General features: G+C 47.1%; 1 protein-coding gene across 2 annotated transcripts in view; it reads right to left on the reverse strand.

The window, feature by feature from the left end:
- The window catches only part of LOC308703350 (uncharacterized protein), a 39,727-nt gene extending 15,400 nt beyond the window's left edge, over positions 1-24,327 (reverse strand). Inside the window, exons 1-4 of one of the 2 annotated variants that reach the window (XM_081386770.1) lie at positions 24,170-24,327; positions 22,445-23,187; positions 19,718-19,874; positions 14,546-14,791 (exon numbers count right to left, since the gene is read on the reverse strand). In XM_081386770.1, coding sequence (XP_081242896.1) covers positions 14,546-14,791; positions 19,718-19,874; positions 22,445-23,187 — 1,146 coding nt within the window. In that variant the 5' untranslated portion in view covers positions 24,170-24,327. Of the gene's footprint in view, positions 1-14,545; positions 14,792-19,717; positions 19,875-22,444; positions 23,188-24,018 lie in introns of both variants that reach the window. The other variant, XM_081386769.1, reaches the window with a different exon arrangement.
- Positions 24,328-24,732: the final 405 nt, after the last annotated feature.

Raw genomic sequence — 24,732 nt, forward strand, 5'->3', positions numbered from 1 at the left:
TACACAATATATTTATTTTATATATTTATTTGTGTGTGTGTGTGTGTGTGTGTGTGTGTTATATACATATTTAAACTCAGCTAAAATGAACGTCCTCTCACCATTAACTGTTTTCATTTCCAGCAAATGTTTTAACATGTAAATATTTGTTAAATCTTTTTATGTTCATACAAATGAGACAAACTGAGAGAGTTTCTTTCACAGGAAACCAGAACTGGAATAACGAGTCCCTGAACACAGGATCAATTTGAAAAATAGTGGTCAGTCTCTGCTTTAACTCCTACAGTTCATCTCGTCCTCGTGGACTGATCCGGATCTGCCAGACGTTCCTCCTCGGTTCATCTCGTCCTCATGGACTGATCCGGATCTGCCAGACGTTCCTCCACAGTTCATCTCGTCCTCAGGGACTGAGCCGGATCTGCCAAACGTTCCTCCACAGTTCATCTCGACCTCATGGACTGAGCCGGATCTGCCAGACGTTCCTCCACAGTTCATCTCGTCCTCAGGAACTGATCCAGATCTGCCAAACGTTCCTCCACAGTTCATCTCGTCCTCATGGACTGAGCCGGATCTGCCAGACGTTCCTCCTCGGTTCATCTCGTCCTCATGGACTGATCCGGATCTGCCAGACGTTCCTCCACAGTTCATCTCGTCCTCGTGGACTGATCCGGATCTGCCAGACGTTCCTCCACAGTTCATCTCGTCCTCAGGAACTGATCCGGATCTGCCAAACGTTCCTCCACAGTTCATCTCGTCCTCAGGAACTGATCCGGATCTGCCAGACGTTCCTCCTCGGTTCATCTCGTCCTCGTGGACTGAGCCGGATCTGCCAGACGTTCCTCCACAGTTCATCTCGTCCTCAGGAACTGATCCGGATCTGCCAAACGTTCCTCCACAGTTCATCTCGTCCTCAGGAACTGATCCGGATCTGCCAGACGTTCCTCCTCGGTTCATCTCGTCCTCGTGGACTGATCCGGATCTGCCAGACGTTCCTCCACAGTTCATCTCGTCCTCGTGGACTGAGCCGGATCTGCCAGACGTTCCTCCTCGGTTCATCTCGTCCTCATGGACTGAGCCGGATCTGCCAGACGTTCCTCCTCGGTTCATCTCGTCCTCATGGACTGAGCCGGATCTGCCAGACGTTCCTCCACGGTTCATCTCGTCCTCAGGAACTGATCCGGATCTGCCAGACGTTCCTCCACAGTTCATCTCGTCCTCGTGGACTGATCCGGATCTGCCAGACGTTCCTCCACAGTTCATCTCGTCCTCAGGAACTGATCCGGATCTGCCAGACGTTCCTCCACAGTTCATCTCGTCCTCAGGGACTGAGCCGGATCTGCCAAACGTTCCTCCACAGTTCATCTCGTCCTCATGGACTGAGCCGGATCTGCCAGACGTTCCTCCACAGTTCATCTCGTCATCAGGAACTGATCCGGATCTGCCAGACGTTCCTCCACAGTTCATCTCGTCCTCAGGAACTGATCCGGATCTGCCAGACGTTCCTCCCCAGTTCATCTCGTCCTCAGGGACTGAGCCGGATCTGCCAGACGTTCCTCCACAGTTCATCTCGTCCTCAGGAACTGATCCGGATCTGCCAGACGTTCCTCCCCAGTTCATCTCGTCCTCGTGGACTGATCCGGATCTGCCAGACGTTCCTCCACAGTTCATCTCGTCCTCAGGGACTGAGCCGGATCTGCCAAACGTTCCTCCACAGTTCATCTCGTCCTCAGGAACTGATCCGGATCTGCCAGACGTTCCTCCACAGTTCATCTCGTCCTCAGGAACTGATCCGGATCTGCCAGACGTTCCTCCCCAGTTCATCTCGTCCTCGTGGACTGATCCGGATCTGCCAGACGTTCCTCCACAGTTCATCTCGTCCTCATGGACTGAGCCGGATCTGCCAGACGTTCCTCCACAGTTCATCTCGTCCTCAGGAACTGATCCGGATCTGCCAGACGTTCCTCCCCAGTTCATCTCGTCCTCGTGGACTGATCCGGATCTGCCAAACGTTCCTCCACAGTTCATCTCGTCCTCATGGACTGAGCCGGATCTGCCAGACGTTCCTCCACAGTTCATCTCGTCCTCAGGAACTGATCCGGATCTGCCAGACGTTCCTCCACAGTTCATCTCGTCCTCAGGAACTGATCCGGATCTGCCAGACGTTCCTCCACAGTTCATCTCGTCCTCGTGGACCGAGCCGGATCTGCCAGACATTCCTCCACAGTTCATCTCGTCCTCAGGGACTGATCCGGATCTGCCAGACGTTCCTCCACAGTTCATCTCATCCTCAGGAACTGATCCGGATCTGCCAGACGTTCCTCCACAGTTCATCTCGTCCTCAGGAACTGATCCGGATCTGCCAGACGTTCCTCCACAGTTCATCTCGTCCTCAGGGACTGAACCGGATCTGCCAGACATTCCTCCCCAGTTCATCTCGTCCTCAGGAACTGATCCGGATCTGCCAGACGTTCCTCCTCGGTTCATCTCGTCCTCGTGGACTGATCCGGATCTGCCAGACGTTCCTCCACAGTTCATCTCGTCCTCGTGGACTGAGCTGGATCTGCCAGACGTTCCTCCTCGGTTCATCTCGTCCTCATGGACTGAGCCGGATCTGCCAGACGTTCCTCCTCGGTTCATCTCGTCCTCATGGACTGAGCCGGATCTGCCAGACGTTCCTCCACGGTTCATCTCGTCCTCAGGAACTGATCCGGATCTGCCAGACGTTCCTCCACAGTTCATCTCGTCCTCGTGGACTGATCCGGATCTGCCAGACGTTCCTCCACAGTTCATCTCGTCCTCAGGAACTGATCCGGATCTGCCAGACGTTCCTCCACAGTTCATCTCGTCCTCAGGGACTGAGCCGGATCTGCCAAACGTTCCTCCACAGTTCATCTCGTCCTCATGGACTGAGCCGGATCTGCCAGACGTTCCTCCACAGTTCATCTCGTCATCAGGAACTGATCCGGATCTGCCAGACGTTCCTCCACAGTTCATCTCGTCCTCAGGAACTGATCCGGATCTGCCAGACGTTCCTCCCCAGTTCATCTCGTCCTCAGGGACTGAGCCGGATCTGCCAGACGTTCCTCCACAGTTCATCTCGTCCTCAGGAACTGATCCGGATCTGCCAGACGTTCCTCCCCAGTTCATCTCGTCCTCGTGGACTGATCCGGATCTGCCAGACGTTCCTCCACAGTTCATCTCGTCCTCAGGGACTGAGCCGGATCTGCCAAACGTTCCTCCACAGTTCATCTCGTCCTCAGGAACTGATCCGGATCTGCCAGACGTTTCTCCACAGTTCATCTCGTCCTCAGGAACTGATCCGGATCTGCCAGACGTTCCTCCCCAGTTCATCTCGTCCTCGTGGACTGATCCGGATCTGCCAGACGTTCCTCCACAGTTCATCTCGTCCTCATGGACTGAGCCGGATCTGCCAGACGTTCCTCCACAGTTCATCTCGTCCTCAGGAACTGATCCGGATCTGCCAGACGTTCCTCCCCAGTTCATCTCGTCCTCGTGGACTGATCCGGATCTGCCAAACGTTCCTCCACAGTTCATCTCGTCCTCATGGACTGAGCCGGATCTGCCAGACGTTCCTCCACAGTTCATCTCGTCCTCAGGAACTGATCCGGATCTGCCAGACGTTCCTCCACAGTTCATCTCGTCCTCAGGAACTGATCCGGATCTGCCAGACGTTCCTCCACAGTTCATCTCGTCCTCGTGGACCGAGCCGGATCTGCCAGACATTCCTCCACAGTTCATCTCGTCCTCAGGGACTGATCCGGATCTGCCAGACGTTCCTCCACAGTTCATCTCATCCTCAGGAACTGATCCGGATCTGCCAGACGTTCCTCCACAGTTCATCTCGTCCTCAGGAACTGATCCGGATCTGCCAGACGTTCCTCCACAGTTCATCTCGTCCTCAGGGACTGAACCGGATCTGCCAGACATTCCTCCCCAGTTCATCTCGTCCTCGTGGACTGAGCCGGATCTGCCAGACGTTCCTCCACAGTTCATCTCGTCCTCAGGAACTGATCCGGATCTGCCAGACGTTCCTCCACAGTTCATCTCGTCCTCAGGGACTGATCCGGATCTGCCAGACGTTCCTCCTCGGTTCATCTCGTCCTCAGGGACTGATCCGGATCTGCCAGACGTTCCTCCTCGGTTCATCTCGTCCTCATGGACTGAGCCGGATCTGCCAGACGTTCCTCCACAGTTCATCTCGTCCTCAGGAACTGATCCGGATCTGCCAAACGTTCCTCCACAGTTCATCTCGTCCTCAGGAACTGATCCGGATCTGCCAGACGTTCCTCCACAGTTCATCTCGTCCTCAGGGACCGATCCGGATCTGCCAGACGTTCCTCCACAGTTCATCTCGTCCTCGTGGACCGAGCCGGATCTGCCAGACGTTCCTCCACAGTTCATCTCGTCCTCGTGGACCGAGCCGGATCTGCCAGACGTTCCTCCACAGTTCATCTCGTCCTCGTGGACCGAGCCGGATCTGCCAGACGTTCCTCCACAGTTCATCTCGTCCTCGTGGACCGAGCCGGATCTGCCAGACGTTCCTCCACAGTTCATCTCGTCCTCGTGGACCGAGCCGGATCTGCCAGACGTTCCTCCACAGTTCATCTCGTCCTCGTGGACCGAGCCGGATCTGCCAGACGTTCCTCCACAGTTCATCTCGTCCTCGTGGACCGAGCCGGATCTGCCAGACGTTCCTCCACAGTTCATCTCGTCCTCGTGGACCGAGCCGGATCTGCCAGACGTTCCTCCACAGTTCATCTCGTCCTCGTGGACCGAGCCGGATCTGCCAGACGTTCCTCCACAGTTCATCTCGTCCTCGTGGACCGAGCCGGATCTGCCAGACGTTCCTCCACAGTTCATCTCGTCCTCGTGGACCGAGCCGGATCTGCCAGACGTTCCTCCACAGTTCATCTCGTCCTCATGGACCAAGCCGGATCTGCCAGACGTTCCTCCCCAGTTCATCTCGTCCTCAGGGACTGATCCGGATCTGCCAGACGTTCCTCCACAGTTCATCTCGACCTCATGGACTGATCCGTATCTGCCAGACGTTCCTCCACAGTTAATTTCGTCCTCGTGGACTGATCCATATCTGCCAGACGTTCCTCCACAGTTAATTTCGTCCTCGTGGACCGAGGCGGATCTGCCAGACGTTCCTCCCCAGTTCATCTCGTCCTCAGGGACTGATCCGGATCTGCCAGACGTTCCTCCACAGTTCATCTCGACCTCATGGACTGATCCGTATCTGCCAGACGTTCCTCCACAGTTAATTTCGTCCTCGTGGACTGATCCGTATCTGCCAGACGTTCCTCCACAGTTTATCTCGTCCTCAGGGACCGAGCCGGATCTGCCAGACGTTCCTCCACAGTTCATCTCGACCTCATGGACTGATCCGTATCTGCCAGACGTTCCTCCACAGTTCATCTCGTCCTCAGGAACTGAGCCGGATCTGCCAGACATTCCTCCACAGTTCATCTCGTCCTCAGGGACTGATCCGGATCTGCCAGACGTTCCTCCACAGTTCATCTCGTCCTCGTGGACTGATCCGGATCTGCCAGACGTTCCTCCACAGTTCATCTCGTCCTCGTGGACTGATCCGGATCTGCCAGACATTCCTCCCCAGTTCATCTCGTCCTCAGGGACTGATCCGGATCTGCCAGACGTTCCTCCACAGTTCATCTCGTCCTCATGGACTGATCCGGATCTGCCAGACGTTCCTCCACAGTTCATCTCGTCCTCAGGAACTGATCCGGATCTGCCAGACATTCCTCCCCAGTTCATCTCGTCCTCAGGGACTGATCCGTATCTGCCAGACGTTCCTCCACAGTTCATCTCGTCCTCAGGGACTGATCCGGATCTGCCAGACGTTCCTCCACAGTTCATCTCATCCTCAGGGACTGATCCGGATCTGCCAGACGTCCCTCCACAGTTCATCTCGTCCTCAGGGACTGATCCAGATCTGCCAGACGTTCCTCCACAGTTCATCTCGTCCTCGTGGACTGATCCGGATCTGCCAGACATTCCTCCACAGTTCATCTCGTCCTCGTGGACTGAGCTGGATCTGACAGATGTTCCTCCACTCTTACACCAAGGCACTCGCAGGTTTTCAGACACATCTGGAGGGACACATGCTGGCCTACAGCTGTTCTTCTGTCTCCCTGTAACACTGCCTCAGACTGTCTCAGACATTACAGACACTGCAGTTTATTGCTCTGTTCACGTCTGCAGTCCTCAGTCCTCCTGCGGCGGGTCTATGGCAGGTTTAACCAGGTCATCAGGAACTCTGGGCATCTTTCTCCTGATGTTTTTCAGAGTCAGTAGAAAGGTCTCTACTGTCCTAAGTTACTGAAACTGTGATTTTATCTACCACCTGTAAACTGTTAGTGTCTTAAAGTCCCCCTGTGGTGAATATCAAGCTTTTAAATGTTATTTATGTGTCTATGTGGTGTTTTTAATATGTTTTAAAACAAGCCATGTGCAAATTCATAAGTCGACACCATTGCTGAGAATTTTCTCCTTAAAACTGCAGTGAACCAAAGACAGTCTCAAAAACACGCTTTGAAATCGCTGGTGTTTCTGACGTCACAAACTACCTTGTAACCAATCAGATCAACGTGTGATCGTCAATAAGTGGATCTCTGAGTTGCTGTGAGTGAGTGGAGGCACAGCTTATTTGCATATTCATAGAATCTCGAATACTAAATGAGGCACGGGTGTAGAGTTACATTCAAGCTATTTTAAGCCATGAAGACATTTTTTTAAGGAAAAAACACTAAGTAATTTTGGTGATCAAAGATGATTTTTAAGGGATAAAATTATTGACAACAGGAAGACTTTAAGGACTGTTCCTCCGGTGCATGCGTGAAATGTAGCAACAATGGCAAGAAAGCACCACCAATACTGTGTCTGGAATTGCCCCATATAGTGCACCATTTCTGTCATTGAGTGGTGGTGTCCGAAACTACAGTGGACATTATCCAGTGTCTTTTAGCCCAGGTCAATAATGACTTATAAAAAAATAACGAATAAAAACTTTTTTCTATACAGACAGTTTTCCAAAGGAATATTATTTTTTCCCAAGGTTTCGAAGGCTTTCAGGGCCCCATCATTAAAAGCTCATGAAATCTGGCAGAGTCGTCGGCCATTGGGTCCTGGCAAAAGCTGTATAAATGGCATGACAGGGGTGGGAGGCTCTGTGTGAAACTCTGTACATACATCGTACTCATTGAGTCAAACAACTTTCACACAGATATAAGCTCGGCCCCAACAAGAAGTCATCCATTTTGTTGTTCATGAAAAGTGAATGCAGTCACCTTTAAATCCTCCTCCTAAGGGATTCATATCATCAAACTTTATCAATACTATGTCAAGATTTTAATGATTAACCACTAACAGATTTTTGATATTGTGCATACTTTCATCATGGCAAGGCAATACATTTAAGGCAAAAAAAAAAAAGAAAGAGAAACAAAGTGTCACAGAGACACTCACAACATGCAGACTTTTTAGTGACATACACTATATTGCCAAAAGTTTTGGGAAATCTGCCTTTGCACAATTAATCACACTGAAACCGCACGCGATTTTGCAAAGGCTGCTATTATTTTATTCGCAGCTTGACAGTGCGGCTGATCGGTTGTAAACGCTGCTCGGTTGTAAACGCTGCTCCACCTGAACACCAGAGGGTGCTCTCAAACAGACACATCAAATATGCCCCGCCACAGAAGTAGATAACTCACATCATTCCAGGAAATCCCTATCACTGTATCTGAATAAACAGAAGATTGAAACGCTTTGATTAAACTTATGACTAATAAACACACAACTTATTCTGTGTAAGAAGCCACATCATCTCACAGAAGGATGAGCTCAACTGTCGTTATGAAGTGAGTTTGGAGTAAAAGCATGTTATTAAATGTTTTTAAGTGTTTTGTTGGACAAGAGGTTATTAAATGCTTCTTAAAAGCTGTTTGACACTGTTGCTTTACATGGAAGGGGGAATCTCCTCAACCATAGGGTTTAATCTGGAGTTGGCCCACCCTTTGCAACTATAACAGCTTCAACTCATTTGGGAAGACTTTCCAAAAGGTTTATGAGTGCGTTTATGGGATTTTTTTTACCAATCTTCTAGAGGCACATTAGTGAGGTCAGGCACTGATGTTGGACGAGAAGGCCTGGCTCGCAGTCTCTGCTCCAATTCTTCCCAAAGCTGTTCTATGGGGTTGAGGTCAGGACTCTGTGCAGGAGTCCAGTTCCTCCAGACCAAACTCCTCATCCATGTCTTTAGGGACCTTGCTTTGTGCACTGGTGCACAGTCATGTTGGAACAGGAACATCCCCAAACTGTTCCCACAAAGTTGGGAGCATGAAATGTCCAAAATGTCTTAGTATGCTGAAGCATTAAGAGTTGCTTTCACTGGAACTAAGGGGCCAAGCCCAACACCTGAAAAACAACCCCACACCATAATCCCCCCTCCACCAAACTTTACACTTGCAGTCAGGCAAGTACAGTTCTCCTGGCCACTACCAAACCCAGACTCGTCCATCGGATTGCCAGACAGAGAAGTGTCTCCACTGAGAACATGTCTCCACTGCTCTAGAGTCCAGTGGCGATGTGCTTTACACCACTGCATCCGACGCTGTGCATTGCACTTGGTGATGTAAGGCTTGGATGCAGCTGCTCGACCATTGAAACCCATTGCATGAAGCTCTACGCACTGTTCTTGAGCTAATCTGAAGGCCACAGAAGTTTGGAGGTCTGTAGCTGTTGACTCTGAAGAAAGTTGCCGACTTCTGCACACTGTGAGCCTCAGCATGTGCTGACCCCGCTCTGTGATTTTACACGACCTACCACTTTGTGGCTGAGTTACTGTCCCAATTGCTTCCACTTTGTTATACCACTTAAGTACAATTTATACTTCTACGTCGAACTTACGCAGTAGCTAAGTCGTAAGCTGTGTGAAGCACGCGTACCCTTTGGCATACCATGACCTGCACCTCTCCAAAAATGTAACAACGCTTTGTGCCAAATGTCTGCAATTTGATCACGTTGTGTCTCCTGTAGTGAGCCACGTCTCTGGGCGTAACCGGCGTAAACTAGTGTTTTTCATTGATGCCTCGCCACAGCCAATCATGCTGCATGCTTATTGGCTCACTGACGATGATGAGATTATCCCCTTAGGTATCAAAATTTGGTACCGCACAACAAGACATTTTTTGATACTCGATGGTATCAAAGCAACTCCCTTCTCTTGATTGAACAAAAGGAAAAGCAATTGTGCTTTACTATTGGTGAACTGGAACCTTGAACAAAGTTTTGGTCCTACAAAGTTTGGATGGGAATGAGAAGTATCTGGCCCCCATGTGCATCCACAGCATTGAATATGGCCTTTTATTTAAAAAAAAAAACTTGGAAATCCCTGATCTAGCTGAGCTACTCACTGCCAGAAGCTACAGTGCCCCAAACTACTGGTGGAGGATGAACACAGATCCTGCAGGTACACACCGGCCCAAAGCACCAGCAGAGACAGATGAGGGGCTATTCAGAGCAGCGTCTCAGAAGAGGAACCGTCTCTCCTGCCAGACAGTGACTTTCGTTCTTCAAGATAAACCTGCCATCTTTAGTTAAGTAGAAAGCAGTTCATTTTGCCATGTGTGTAGCAGTTCATTTTGCCATGTGTGTAGCATTTACATTAAAATGTGTAGCCCTGCAAAACTTTGTTCTTGACTTGAGGCTGGTTTCACTTTCATTACTGCTTTTTTCCACTGTTGTTTCACATAATTTTTGATTAAAGTGGAAATATGTTTGCATGAACAGAAAATGACTTATAAAACAGCTGAAGACATTCCAAGGTTTGATATTTTCTGATAATGACTGTTGTCAATAACAACGCAGCTCTATAACAAATCGCAACTGGTGCCATATTACGTTTATGTAGCGACTGGATTGAAAATGACTTCTCGTCTTGTTGCCAGGACAGTTGTTTAGTACATTATAATGGATTATAAAGTAACAAGCTGGATGTACATTATCCCTTACATCGTAGGACCTTTTATATTTTGTCTATATAATACAACTAGAATAAAAATATTGACTCGGACTCATGATAAAGACTCCAGACTTGACTGGGACTCCAGTGATAAAGACTCCAGACTTGACTGGGAGTCCAGTGATAAAGACTCCAGACTTGACTCGGACTCCAGTGATAAAGACTCCAGGACTCGACTCGGACTCCAGTGATAAAGACTCCAGACTCGACTCGGACTCCAGTGATAAAGACTCCAGACTTGACTCAGACTCCAGTGATAAAGACTCCAGGACTCGACTCGGACTCCAGTGATAAAGACTCCAGGACTCGACTCGGACTCCAGTATAAAGACTCCAGGACTTGACTCGGACTCCAGTATAAAGACTCCAGACTTGACTCGGACTCCAGTATAAAGACTCCAGGACTCGACTCGGACTCCAGTATAAAGACTCCAGACTCGACTCGGACTCCAGTATAAAGACTCCAGACTCGACTCGGACTCCAGTGATAAAGACTCCAGACTCGACTCGGACTCCAGTGATAAAGACTCCAGGACTCGACTCGGACTCCAGTATAAAGACTCCAGACTTGACTCAGACTCCAGTATAAAGACTCCAGACTCGACTCGGACTCCAGTGATAAAGACTCCAGGACTCGACTCGGACTCCAGTATAAAGACTCCAGACTTGACTCAGACTCCAGTATAAAGACTCCAGACTCGACTCGGACTCCAGTATAAAGACTCCAGACTCGACTCGGACTCCAGTGATAAAGGCTCCAGACTCGACTCGGACTCCAGTGATAAAGACTCCAGGACTCGACTCGGACTCCAGTATAAAGACTCCAGACTTGACTCAGACTCCAGTATAAAGACTCCAGACTTGACTCGGACTCCAGTGATAAAGACTCCAGGACTTGACTCGGACTCCAGTATAAAGACTCCAGACTTGACTCGGACTCCAGTATAAAAACTCCAGGACTTGACTCAGACTCCAGTATAAAGACTCCAGGACTTGACTCGGACTCCAGTATAAAGACTCCAGACTTGACTCGGACTCCAGTATAAAAACTCCAGGACTTGACTCGGACTCCAGTATAAAGACTCCAGACTTGACTCGGACTCCAGTATAAAAACTCCAGGACTTGACTCGGACTCCAGTATAAAGACTCCAGGACTTGACTCGGACTCCAGTATAAAAACTCCAGACTTGACTCGGCCTCCAGTATAAAAACTCCAGGACTTGACTCGGACTCCAAAACCATGAAACCAAAAACAACTTTGAAAACTTATGTCTAAGTCTTAAAGTTAAGGGGTGATGATTTGGGCTTGTTTTGCAGCCACAGTAACTCTTCAGAGTAACTCTCGAAAAATGCGGAAAACAGGGAAGAAAGGAGGGGTATGGGTGAGTCTGAGAAAGCTACGTCTTAACCAGATTCTTCTCCCGTCAATCATCATGGCCAATGTCCAGTCCCTTAGGAGCGAGATTGATGAACTGCAGGCAACGGTACGTTTCCAACATGCTTATAAGGATGCTAGTATTATGGCTTTCACTGAGACGTGGCTAAAAAGTAGCGACCCTGATAAGAGTGTGCACTAAAGACCTTGAACTGCTCTCTGTATCACTCAGGCCACAGTACATGCCCCGTGAATTACCTCAACTTTTTGTCACAGTGGTCTATATACACCCGAGGGCAAATGAAGCAAATGCAGCAGAGACCCTTGGGAGTGTTGTGCATAGACTGCAATCTATTTCTCCAGATGCTCCAAATTTGATCCTGGCAATTTTAACAAATGTTCCATGAGGCAGAATTTTTGCAGAATTATCATCAATGTGTCTTGCCCCACACGTCATAATGCGACTTTTGACCTCTGTTATGGATCAATTAAAGGCGCATATAAGTCTGTTGTTCAGCCTCAAGTGGGGTCGGCGGACCACGGAGCAGGATAATGTCCTGCTTGTCCCTGTATATAAAACTGTTTTAAAAAGAGTACGACCACAGACTAAGAACATCAGCGTGTGGTCTGAGGAGTCTACTGCATCCTTGCTGGGATGTCTGGAGTGTACAGACTGGGATGTCTTATGACTCTTGCTCGAGTATAGATGAACTAACAGATGTCATTAGTAGTTATATTTCCTTTTGTGAAGATATGCTTATCCCCTGTTAGACTGTTAAAATATTTCCAAACAATAAGCCATGGCCATAAGCCTCAAAGCACTTATGAACGAAAGATGTAGAGCACTTCATGAAGAAGTGAGGAAAGCAAAGTCAAATTACAAAATACACCTTGAGAAAGAGTTGAGTATGAACAATTTAGGGTCTGTTTGGAAGGGGATGACGCTCATAACTGGATCTAAAGGGTGTGAAATCAAGAAAGGTAAATTACCTTGGTATGACTCTAGTAGTCAACTGGCAGAGGATTTAAATTTTAGTTTTATTTACGATTTGATACACCTGAATTTGGTCCTGTGATAAATTATGAAATCTAAAATGAGTTATGGTTGTGCTTATAACTTTTTTGATGAATTGTCTGTAATTAAAGTTTTTAAGAGTTGTAATATGAGAAAAAGCCCTGGACCACATAACATTGGAGGGCGTTTAATTAAGGTCTGTGCAGAGCAATTGGCCCCAGTATTCTGTAATATCTTTCAAAGATCATTTGCCCTCCAGAGAGTTCCTAAACTTTGGGAGAAAGCCACTGTGGTGCCTGTGCCGAAAAATACAAATGTTGTAACATTTAATGACCTTAGGCCAAAAGCATTATAATGAAATGCTTTGAGGAACTAGTAAAAGGGGAATTGTTATATAAAACTAAGAACCTGTTAGACCCTCTTCAGTTTGCTTATAGAACAAAGCGAGGTGTCAGAGATGCAACAGCAACTCTACTAAATATGGTAGTGCAGCACTTGGAGGGCAGTAAAACACACATTAAGCTCTTATTCATTGATTTCTCATTTGCTTTTAAATTCCCCCTACAACCCCAAATTTTAGCAGATAAGTTCATTACTAATGGTCTTGTTCATAACTTAGTGAGTTGGGTCTTGGATTTTTTAACTGAATGAACTCCGAGAGTGAGAATAAATGGCAGTCTTTCAGCCCCTCTGATAACATCCACAGGTTCTCCTCAGGGCTGTTGTATATTTTATATACAAATGATTGTATAAGTAAATATAACAATAGGCTTTTTTTTTTAAATTTGCAGACGACACAGACACACGTTATTGTGAGTCTTCTAGAAAACAATGAAATGTGCCATGGTCCAGTGGTTGATAACTTTGTAAAATGGTGTGATGATGCCTGTTTGCAGCTTAATGTATCTAAGACAAAAGACATGATTATTGACTTTAGAACACAAACACATTCTTCTCAGGTCACATTTATTAAGGGCAAGAAGGTGGAATGTGTGGAAAGTTATAAATATCTGGGGACAATTATTGATAAAGGATTGCGTTTTGATGTGAATACCTTTGTGTAAAAAGGGACAGCAGCGGAATTTTAATTTCAGTGCATCACTACTTACTAAAATATTTCACATTATTCAGTGATGAACTATTAAAACAGGGGCTTGTCAGATGCTTTGCTTGGTACTACAGTCTTCATTTTGCGTAGCTGGCTACAAAAGAAAAAGCAAAACAGGTGTGCTGCAAACTGCTCATCCATGTTTCTGTCTCCCTGTACTTCCCACTCCTGCCCAGTGTGGACGATATCGGCAACCCAATTCACTTTCCCCAGGCTCTCGAAGAGACTCGCTCCGGATAACCAACCACAGAGAGGTTTATGATGTCGGTTTGGCAAAGCCTCCTGCTTCCTGCTAACTGACAGCTTCCTCTGTCAACTTCTCAGGCGGACAGAAGACTTTCAGTTTATATGGTTTTGGGTACCAGAAAAAATACGGGTTTATTAACTGATTCCGGGTCTCAGACAAAACCAAGATCCAATATTCCTAGTGTGGAAATTCATTTAAACATTTTTGGTCAGCAGGATCTTGGCACAATCAATCAGAACTTTTTACAAAATGACTTTTTTGTCTTATTTAGAAGAATGTCAAAGGCATGAGAGTGAGTAAAAGATTTCTCTTCATTCATGACAAAGTAATCACAGAAACTCCTGAAGACTCTGCATCAGGTATATTACAGTCAAAGGGCTGTGCAATACATTGATACAGAAAGCCAAATGAATATATACATAAATGCTGTGCTGTCATCAAAGCTTAGAGTTACGGCCGTTTGAGGACAAGAAAAACACATTTCCTCTGTAAAACCGGCATTATCAGGGATACTTAATTGAATTAATCAATCAACAATACTATTGATCAGCATTACCAAACGTGGATGTTTTACACTAGAAACAAACACTGATGTACTATTTTATTTAATACTGTGAAGCTGCTTTGATACAATCTGTATTGTGAAAAGCGCTATATAAATAAAGTTGACTTGACATTATGATTTGCACCACAGACCAGAGAGACGGCTCTGCTATGGAGGACATAATAATTACCTTGATAGCCGGTTCCGCTGGTGGAGCAGCGGGTTTGGCCTCCGTTTTGGGTTCAGAGAGAGACTTCATGGCCACCGCTGCATGCCGTACAATACACTGATGACCGCAGTACACCGACCCCAGCAGAGCGTCGCTACTGCAGCCTGGGCCCATGCATTTAGGAGAAGCAGACTCCTCCTGCACCTGCACCTTCATCTCCTTCTCCTCCGGCTCCATCACCTCCTCCAATGGCTGCTCGATCCCCACCTGACACACAACACACCGATTAGATGAAGTCATTTCACGGGATCCGGGGGACATTTGACAGCTACAGGGCTCTTGTTAAAACTACAGGAAGAGCTTTCACATGTTTGCATTCCCAGTCGGATCAACAGAGGACTGGTGCTAAAAATTAAGTATGGCTGTTAAAATCTTTTACATTTGTACTATTACAGCTTCCAAGTAACCAATCATTGATGATCCATTCGTCCACTACTGGCCTAACAGCAGCTCTGCTGGACAGACTCCTCCAACTCCAACTCTTCCTCCTACTCGTCCTACTACTACTACTCCTCCTCCTACTACTCCTACTCCTCCTACTACTCCTTTTAATCCTCCTCCTTCTACTACTCCTCCTCCTACTACTACTACTACTACTACTCCTCCTACTACTCCTTTTAATCCTCCTCCTTCTACTACTCCTCCTACTACTACTACTACTACTACTCCTCCTACTACTACTACTACTACTACTACTACTCCTCCTCCTCCTACTCCTACTACTCCTCCTCCGACTACTACTACTCCTCCTACTACTACTACTACTACTCCTCCTCCTCCTCCTCCTACTCCTACTACTCCTCCTCCGACTACTACTACTCCTCCTCCTCCTCCTCCTCCTCCTCCTCCTACTACTACTACTACTACTACTACTACTACTACTACTACTACTCCTCCTCCTCCTCCTCCTACTACTACTACTTCTCCTCCTACTCTTCCTCCTCCTACTACTACTACTACTTCTCCTCCTACTACTACTACTACTACTCCTCCTACTACTCCTCCTACTACTCCTCCTACTACTACTCCTAATACTCCTACTACTACTCCTACTACTACTCCTACTACTACTCCTACTACTCCTCCTACTACTCCTCCTACTACTCCTCCTACTACTCCTCCTACTCCTCCTACTACTACTACTACTCCTACTACTACTCCTACTCTTCCTCCTCCTACTCTTCCTCCTCCTACTCCTCCTCCTCCTCCTACTACTCCTCCTCCTCCTACTACTCCTCCTCCTCCTACTACTCCTCCTCCTCCTACTACTACTCCTCCTCCTCCTACTACTCCTCCTCCTACTACTACTCCTCCTCCTACTACCACTCATCCTTTTAATCCTCCTACTACTACTCCTCATCCTACTACTACTACTACTACTACTCCTCCTACTACTACTCCTCCTCCTCCTCCTCCTACTACTACTCCTCCTCCTCCTCCTCCTCCTACTCCTCCTCCTCCTCCTACTACTCCTCCTCCTCCTACTACTACTACTCCTCCTCCTCCTCCTCCTGCTGCTACTACTACTACTACTCCTCCTCCTCCTACTACTACTACTACTACTACTACTACTACTACTACTACTCCTCCTCCTACTCCTCCTACTACTCCTCCTCCTACTACTCCTCCTCCTACTCCTCCTGCTACTACTCCTCCCACTCATCCTTTTAATCCTTCTACTACTCCTCATCCTACTACTACTCTTCCTGCTACTACTGCTACTCCTGCTACTCCTCCTGCTACTACTACTACTCCTCCTACTACTACTACTACTACTACTACTACTTCTACTACTACTGCTCCTGCTACTCCTCCTCCTCCTCCTACTCCTCCTTCTACTACTACTCCTCCTCCTCCTCCTGCTCCTTCTACTACTACTGCTCCTCCTTCTACTACTACTGCTCCTCCTCCTCCTCCTACTCCTCCTTCTACTACTAGTGCTCCTCCTCCTCCTCCTCCTACTGCCCCTTCTGCTGCTGCTCCTCCTCCTCCTCCTCCTCCTACTACTCCTCCTCCTACTACTACTCCTCCTCCTACTACTACTACTCCTCCTCCTCCTCCTGCTACTACTACTACTACTCCTCCTCCTCCTCCTCCTACTACTACTACTACTCCTCCTCCTCCTCCTCCTACTACTCATCCTCCTACTACTACTACTCCTACTCCTCCTACTACTACTCCTCCTGCTACTACTACTCCTCCTCCTCCTCCTCCTCCTCCTCCTACTACTCCTACTACTCCTACTACTCCTACTACTCCTCCTCCTCCTCCTCCTCCTCCTCCTACTACTCCTCCTCCTCCTCCTCCTCCTACTCCTCCTCCTCCTCCTCCTCCTCCTGCTACTACTACTACTCCTCCTCCTCCTCCTCCTCCTCCTCCTCCTACTACTACTACTACTACTACTACTACTACTACTACTACTACTCATCCTCCTACTACTACTCCTCCTACTACTACTACTCCTCCTCCTACTCCTCCTGCTACTACTCCTCCCACTCATCCTTTTAATCCTTCTACTACTCCTCATCCTACTACTACTCTTCCTGCTACTACTGCTGCTACTGCTGCTACTCCTCCTGCTACTCCTCCTGCTGCTACTACTACTACTCCTCCTCCTACTACTACTACTACTTCTACTACTGCTCCTGCTACTCCTCCTCCTCCTCCTCCTCCTTCTACTACTACTCCTCCTCCTCCTGCTCCTTCTACTACTACTGCTCCTCCTTCTACTACTACTGCTCCTCCTCCTCCTCCTACTTCTCCTCCTTCTTCTACTACTAGTGCTCCTCCTCCTCCTCCTCCTACTGCCCCTTCTGCTGCTGCTGCTCCTCCTCCTCCTCCTCCTCCTACTACTCCTCCTCCTACTACTCCTCCTGCTACTACTACTACTCCTCCTCCTCCTACTCCTCCTCCTCCTACTACTACTCATCCTCCTACTACTACTACTCCTACTCCTCCTCCTACTACTACTCCTCCTCCTCCTACTACTACTCCTCCTCCTACTCCTCCTGCTACTACTCCTCCCACTCATCCTTTTAATCCTTCTACTACTCCTCATCCTACTACTACTCTTCCTCCTCCTGCTACTCCTCCTGCTACTCCTCCTGCTACTGCTACTACTACTGCTACTACTACTCCTCCTCCTCCTCCTACTACTACTACTTCTACTACTACTGCTCCTGCTACTCCTCCTCCTCCTACTCCTTCTACTACTACTCCTCCTCCTCCTCCTCCTACTACTAGTGCTCCTCCTCCTCCTCCTACTGCCCCTTCTGCTGCTGCTGCTCCTCCTCCTCCTCCTCCTTCTACTACTACTGCTCCTCCTACTCCTACTCCTACTCCTACTCCTGAGTGATGTCACAATCTGATGTATAATGCTGCCTGAATCACAATCATACACTGTTCAGAGGAGAACTGTTCTCCGACTGAGCCTAGTTTCTCCCAAGGGTTTTCTCTATCCTGTCTCCTGATGGAGATTGTGTTCTTGCCACTGTCGCCTGCAAATAAATTAAAAATGTTCATTTTTGAGAGAACTATCCCTTCAGCTGGCTGTGAACAGAAACACACTTTCGTTATAAGATACCAGGGCTCGACATTAAGGCTTGTCCGCTTGTCCGGGACAAGTGGATTTTTTTGTAGGACAAGTGAAAGAGAAAATTAGTTGTCCCACTGGACAAGTTAAATTTCAAACTAAATAAAATGCCATGTTACTTCACGTTATGTGCCGCTCATTATTCTCTATCGTCTATAATTTTACAGATTTAATTTTACCGATTTGAGACGTCGCATAACTGCCAGATTCAAACTGTGCTTTCGCGCGTTGCCTGGCGCTGAGCCAGAGTCAGACGCGTTCAGCACTGTCATATATCACAACTAAGCAGCGTTTTCAACTTCATAATGTTTATTTTAGGTTTCAGATATTTAAATACACATAAGCACGAGTAAAACAATACATTTGGAGTTTGTAAAATACACACTGATGTCTGTGGAAGCAGCAATAACAATCTATTCAAACATAATTTGCCGACATGTGTTATTCATATCAGACAAACATAGTGGAAGTAACTATAAAGTTTACTCTATTCTTCTCAGTTCACCGGCCACGTTCTTGCATTTATTTCGGGAGAAACTGATGAAGTCACGTGCTGTAAATCCGACTGACAGGACAACAGTGGCGCCCATCTCATGTTATAGATCAAGATTATTTATAAGGGTTTTTAAACAACCAAACACACTCACTCACACGTATTTGAGAATCAGAATATAGGCTGATTGATGACATGGTAAGCAAGTTGGTGAATATTTTGAATAAAAAAGGAAAAGCGAAATAAAAGCGACACATCTGTCATACAGTATTATTGTGGCTGCGGTGTATCGCGTGACACGTCGCCATGGAAACATTAAAGGGAACGTTCGCCTTGAAAAAACTCACTCTGGGGGGTGGGGGTGTCAGTTAGAATATTTTAAACTTACGCGTGAAAGGGTTAAAGAAAAGATTGAAAATAAATATTTGTGTGTGCTGTTAAGTGGTTAGAAAAAAAAAAACGGAATCGGCAGGTCAAACTCAATGAAAAACCGGAATCGGCCCAGAAAATTGTAATCGGTGCATCTCTATGTCTACAAAATTATTTTAGATATAGTATACAGTAAGTCTAGCTAGCTTGTCTAGCTAGCTTGCAAATACTGAGGATACCTACAAGAGTCACCACTTCCTCTGGTGATACACTGCACACCAGCGTGCAAAGTATTACTTTGTATTATGGAGTCTGGAGTCTGGAGATCCTTATTTCTTGTTGAAGGGGAACTCTGTTCTTGGGACACGTTCCTTTCTACTGTTTCAACTGAATTTTATTAATATTGATAGTGTTTGGATGCTTTCAATGGTTTGTTCAAATTCTGCATTAGCAAAACACACACAAAAAAAAAATGATAAAATTATAAATCTTTACCCGGACAAGTGACTTGTGCATGGACAAGTAAAACATAAATTTACTTGTCCGAAGGACAAGTGCCTCAAAAAGTTAATGTCACTGAGACACTGAGGAAGACTGAAGAGTACAGGTTTGGAATGGTTTAGATACTGAAGCGCGCACACACACACACACACACACACACACACACAGGAGAGATTACCGGCGCGTGGCTTGAGCTGATGTGGTGTGTGTCCTGTTGGTCTGAGCAGAAGGCACAGGTGAACTCTTCTCTGTTGCCCTGCAGGAGACGAGCCTCTGAGCTGCTCACACAGTCCACGTGACGCCACTCTCGGCACGAGCCACAGCAGAGCAGCAACCTGACACACACACACACACAGAGACGTTAGTTCGGCACGGCAATATCAATGTGCATCACAGTCTCAACACATGCATAAAGCAGCTTTATGAACAAAGCTAACGCATCATATATTCAAAACAACAGGTAAAAATAAAATAGATGCTGTTTGAGGAAAAGAACAAAAACTGATATTTCTGCTCTGCTGAAGCACAGAATCCTGTTTTACACAGATCTCTCATGACAGTGTGAACGGCACAAACCACATGGAGTCTGATCTTTTCAATACTGATGCGTGTCACTTCCTGTGGTCCTGACACTAAACTCTGTTCTTCTCACAGTAAGTTTTGCTTTGGGTGAACTACTCACAATACAGATTGTCACCACGATACATTAGGGCTGTCACTTTTGTGAAAAAATCCTGTTCGATTTTTGAGACATGTCTTAAGACGTTTCCATTTTAAGCGCAAAATATGGGCAAATCCACGGACAACGAACAGGCATTAGGACGAACGTAAAGAGGGCGCTTGAGACGCGCGCAAGTCTGCAATATTTCTGATGATCTATTGGCGTGAAGTTTCGTACACAATGACAAACAGGAGTGCAACATTCTCGAAAAACAATAAGCAGAGTGGATGCCATAACTTTAATGACATTACCTCAGTCTTCAACATGGCTGAGTTTACGATTAGAAATGTCAAACAAATTTCGCCTACGTAGGCGACTGTAGACCGTAGCCCGAATTTGTATCTGTTTGCATGAGACTGAGTCTGAATACCGGCAGAATTCACAGTTTTGTAGTAAAAAGAGACGCATTATGCAGAAGTTGAATTTGCTGTTATGTGTGTGTGTCAGAGCCTGCAGTCGCTGTGTGTGGCGCGTTCGCTGCGGGCGTATCGTGACGAGCTGGACGCGCTCCGAGAAAAGGCCGTTAAAATCGATTCCCTATTTTCGTTTTCGAAACTTGCGTTGGTTGGTCCAATCGATTGTGCAATCGATTTTCGAACGTAAAGTGACAGCCCTCCGATACATATTGTTGCTTTTTATTATTGTGATATATTTACACGATATATTGTTACACCCCTATGAATTATGAATTTGTATTAGCTGATATTGCATCCACCTCTCAAGATAACATGTTTTGTGGGAAAAAAGCTTTCATACGCTTCCAGGAATAATGCAGCGTTCGCTTGAAGACTGGCGGAGGAACAGGGGTTTGGTATTGAGACGAATCTGCTGAACGAGCTCTTCCTCGAGTCTCTGCTCTCCGCTGAACCTGCCGCTGTACACTACACATCATGCCGACTCTGTGAGATGTGGCGCGCGTGTGTGTGAGCTGCTTTGCACCGTACACTGTTACAGTGAGTTTGTCTGCAGTTGGAACGTTCTTCTGAAAATCTTAAGAGTTTATCTTGTGAACCTTCAATAAGGCTTGACTACTGTAGCGCCCTGTAAGCTGGTGTCGACCCGTTTCCCCTTTCAGAACACTGCCGCTCGTTTCTTGACAACATCGCCTCTATCTTAGCACATTTACATTGGCTACGGTCAGATTTAGAATTGATTATAAGGTTTTAATGTCCCCCTGTGTTGAAAATCCAGCTTTTAATGTTGGTTATGTGTCTATGTATGTACCTTGTAACCAATCAGATCAACGTGTGATCGTCAACCAGTGGATCTCTGAGCTGAGTGAGTGAGTGAGTGGAGGCGGGGCTCATTTGCATATTCATAGAACCGCGCATACTAAACGAGGCAAGGGTGTCGAGTTACATTCAAGATATTTTAAGGCAGGAAGAGATTTATTTCAAGGAAAAACGTTGGAATATTTCATTTTGGTGATCAAAGATGAGTTTTAAGGGATACAATTATTGATTACAGGGGGACTTTAACTTTTGTATTTAATAAAGGTGACAGCGCCTTTTCTGTGTCGGCCCTAAAGCTGTTGCTTCAGTTCCTGCATTCAGAAAACGCAACTCACCGCAGGCCTTGTCATAACGTTTTTTTAGAGTTTGTTTTTTGAATTAATTTCTTTGGCTTTTGTGGGTTTTACATTTTCAATTTAAATGATCATCTTTCTTATGGATAAAGATGTTTAATCTACTTCTGTTGAACCAATATAGTTGTGTGATTGTGCATAATTATTGTTTATTGACGCAGCTTGGTCATGTTGCTGTATAAATAACAATGACCTTGACCTTCTCGACAGTTTTATTGTGATTTTTATGAATCCAGATCCTGCACGCCGGAAGTTCTCAAATGATTTCTTGAGAACAAAATTAGAGCAATACTCTCAAATCATCTTTTTCTTTTTTTTTTAAGTATTACACATCTTAAAAATAAAATATTAACTCTGGAAAAGAGCAGTGAACATCTGACCTAACATGTTAACATAGCTTTGAATTTTTTTAATCTAACAATGTATTACACAGCTCTCCGGAACACTGGACTCTGATTGGTCAGTCCGGGTAACTAAAACCACTGCAACCTAAAGCTGTTTCTCACACACCACACACTCGTATAACACACAACTGGTGCCGTCTAGAGTCACTGTCGTGTTGCAGAATGAAATGAAAGAAGTGAAGAGTCAGAGCTCACCTGTCACCGAGTCTCTGCTGACACACAGCGTCCTGATCCGTGCTCTCGCTGCGGGATTCGGGGATCTGATCCTCTCCTCCAGCCTGTTCCTCAGAGTCCGCCTCTGCTCTCTCAGCAGGGCCTGGAGAACACACCGGAGAGCACACCTGTCCCGCTCCTGGAGAGCACACCTGTCCCGCTCCTGGAGAGCACACCTGTCCCGCTCCTGGAGAGCACACCTGTCCCGCTCCTGAATCCCCATCTGGAGAGCACACACCTGGGACATCTGCCCCGCTCCCGTCCTCCTGCCCCATCAGGACTGGCGCCCCTACACACACATCTCCCACATCCCCCTGCATCCTCCGGGCCACGGCCCGCTTGCGGATCTCCTGCAGATTGAGATCGTCGCTGTCTTCGGCTCGATCGGACAAGACTCCTGCGCTGACGCTCTCCTCGTCCGGCTTCAGCTCCGCCGGGACGCCCCTCAGCCCTTCCTCATCCTCCTCTTCATCAGCGGTGTGTGTGAGCGCTCGTCCTCGCCCCCCGCGGCCCCGTTTACAGGCCAGAGCGCTCCCGTCGGCCTCCGCCGCGCGTTTGCCCCGCCCGCGACCCCTGACCCGCCCGCGACCCCTGGCTCGACCCCGGGGCCGCGGGGCGGGGGGGCTGCTGTCCGACGAGCCCACGGCCTCCAGGAACTCGCGGCGGGCGATGGTGCTCCGCCGGAAACCCCAGGTCTTGGCCTCAGCGCTGGAGCCGTCCTCCATCTGACACACAGCAGAACACACACACATCAGGATCATCTGATCATCGCACCGACACACGGCATCACTGCTTACGCCAAACACCAAAGCTGCAGCTCTGCTCTGAAACGGGGACTTGGTACAAGAGACTAAGTTCGGTTCACTTTCACAAGGCAACATTTCAAAGTGTGCCAAAACAATGTGTCTATGCAAGTCGAGTTCAACTGTGTACGTTCCTCCTAGCATCGCATCTGTAGCCGTCGTTACACACAGACTTCAGTTACACTAATGTTTATGAGCCTTCAATCCCGAGAGAGAGAGAGAGAGAGAGACAAGGTGTTTTTTCTTCTTTTTTTTCTTGTTTACATAAATGTATTCATGCATTTGTTTACTGATTGATTTATTGACTTTTTTTTTTTTTTTTACTTTTTTTTTGTTCATTGCTTATGTAATGGCCAATGCTTTGGCAATACTGTACAAGTCATGCCAATAAAGCTCATTTGAATCTGAGGGAGACACACAGAGAGAGATACAGAGAGAGAGAGAGAGACACAGAGAGAGAGACAGAGAGAGAGACACAGAGAGAGACACAGAGAGAGACACGAGGGTTCATCACGACAGCATGCTGTAAAGCTCCTGTGTGTGAGATGAAGAGGCTCTAGTAACCGCTGAGGTTCAGGACCGAGTGTCCCGGTGTGGATCAGCCTGGACGAGCCCGGATCAGACACACACAAGTGTCTCAAGCTGGAACATTAACACTGGCTCTCACAAGACACCGGTAGACGCATTTCACATTCATATAATAAAATAAAAAAAAACATAGTATCACGAACTGCATTCAAAATAGGAAATTACCGGCTCAAACTCTCTTTCATTTAGACAATTAAAGCCCATCATTGCCCTTCCGACTGATGTGAACAGAGTCAGACAGCGGAGAGCAGCGCTGGAGTCCACCACTGTTATTACAGCGCTGATCTGAGAACACAATGAAAGATGATGAACTCACGCTTCACCGCAGGCTCACTCCGCACGGTCCGCGTTCACATGCACACTTCGGTCTGAACTAAACTTATGAATGATTAGTAATGTAAACTGCACTCAAACAAATAAACACGCAGTGTTCTTCCATTTTGTCCGTGAGAGGGGCGTGACGCAGCTCATGACGAGGAGAGACGCCACGCGACGCGACGCCGGAAACCAGCAGCGCCGCCGGCGGGCCGGAGGAGGAACAGCAGATGCGCCATCGCATCTCGAGCGAGGAAGCAAACGCAACGCAAATTTACAATCTAGAATCTATATTTATTCATTTTTAGCATTTAGTCATTTATTTGTAATAAACACTTTAAGCAGTGCTCGAATTGAGGGGGGGCTGGGGGGATCCGGGACCCCCCATAAGGTATTAGGGACCCCCCATAAGAAGTAGAAAATAGAATTAGGGGGGTCCCTCGGAAATTTTTATTTTAGTAAAAATAATAATGACAAATCAAAATAAATGCATGCTAAGGATACGGTAAATATCGTGATTCGTGAACTGATTATTTACAATGATTTATTTTAAGTGAGTTTATA

Source organism: Scardinius erythrophthalmus, assembly GCF_964197995.2.
Source record: "Scardinius erythrophthalmus genome assembly, chromosome: 15".
Taxonomy (NCBI): Eukaryota; Metazoa; Chordata; class Actinopteri; order Cypriniformes; family Leuciscidae; genus Scardinius; species Scardinius erythrophthalmus.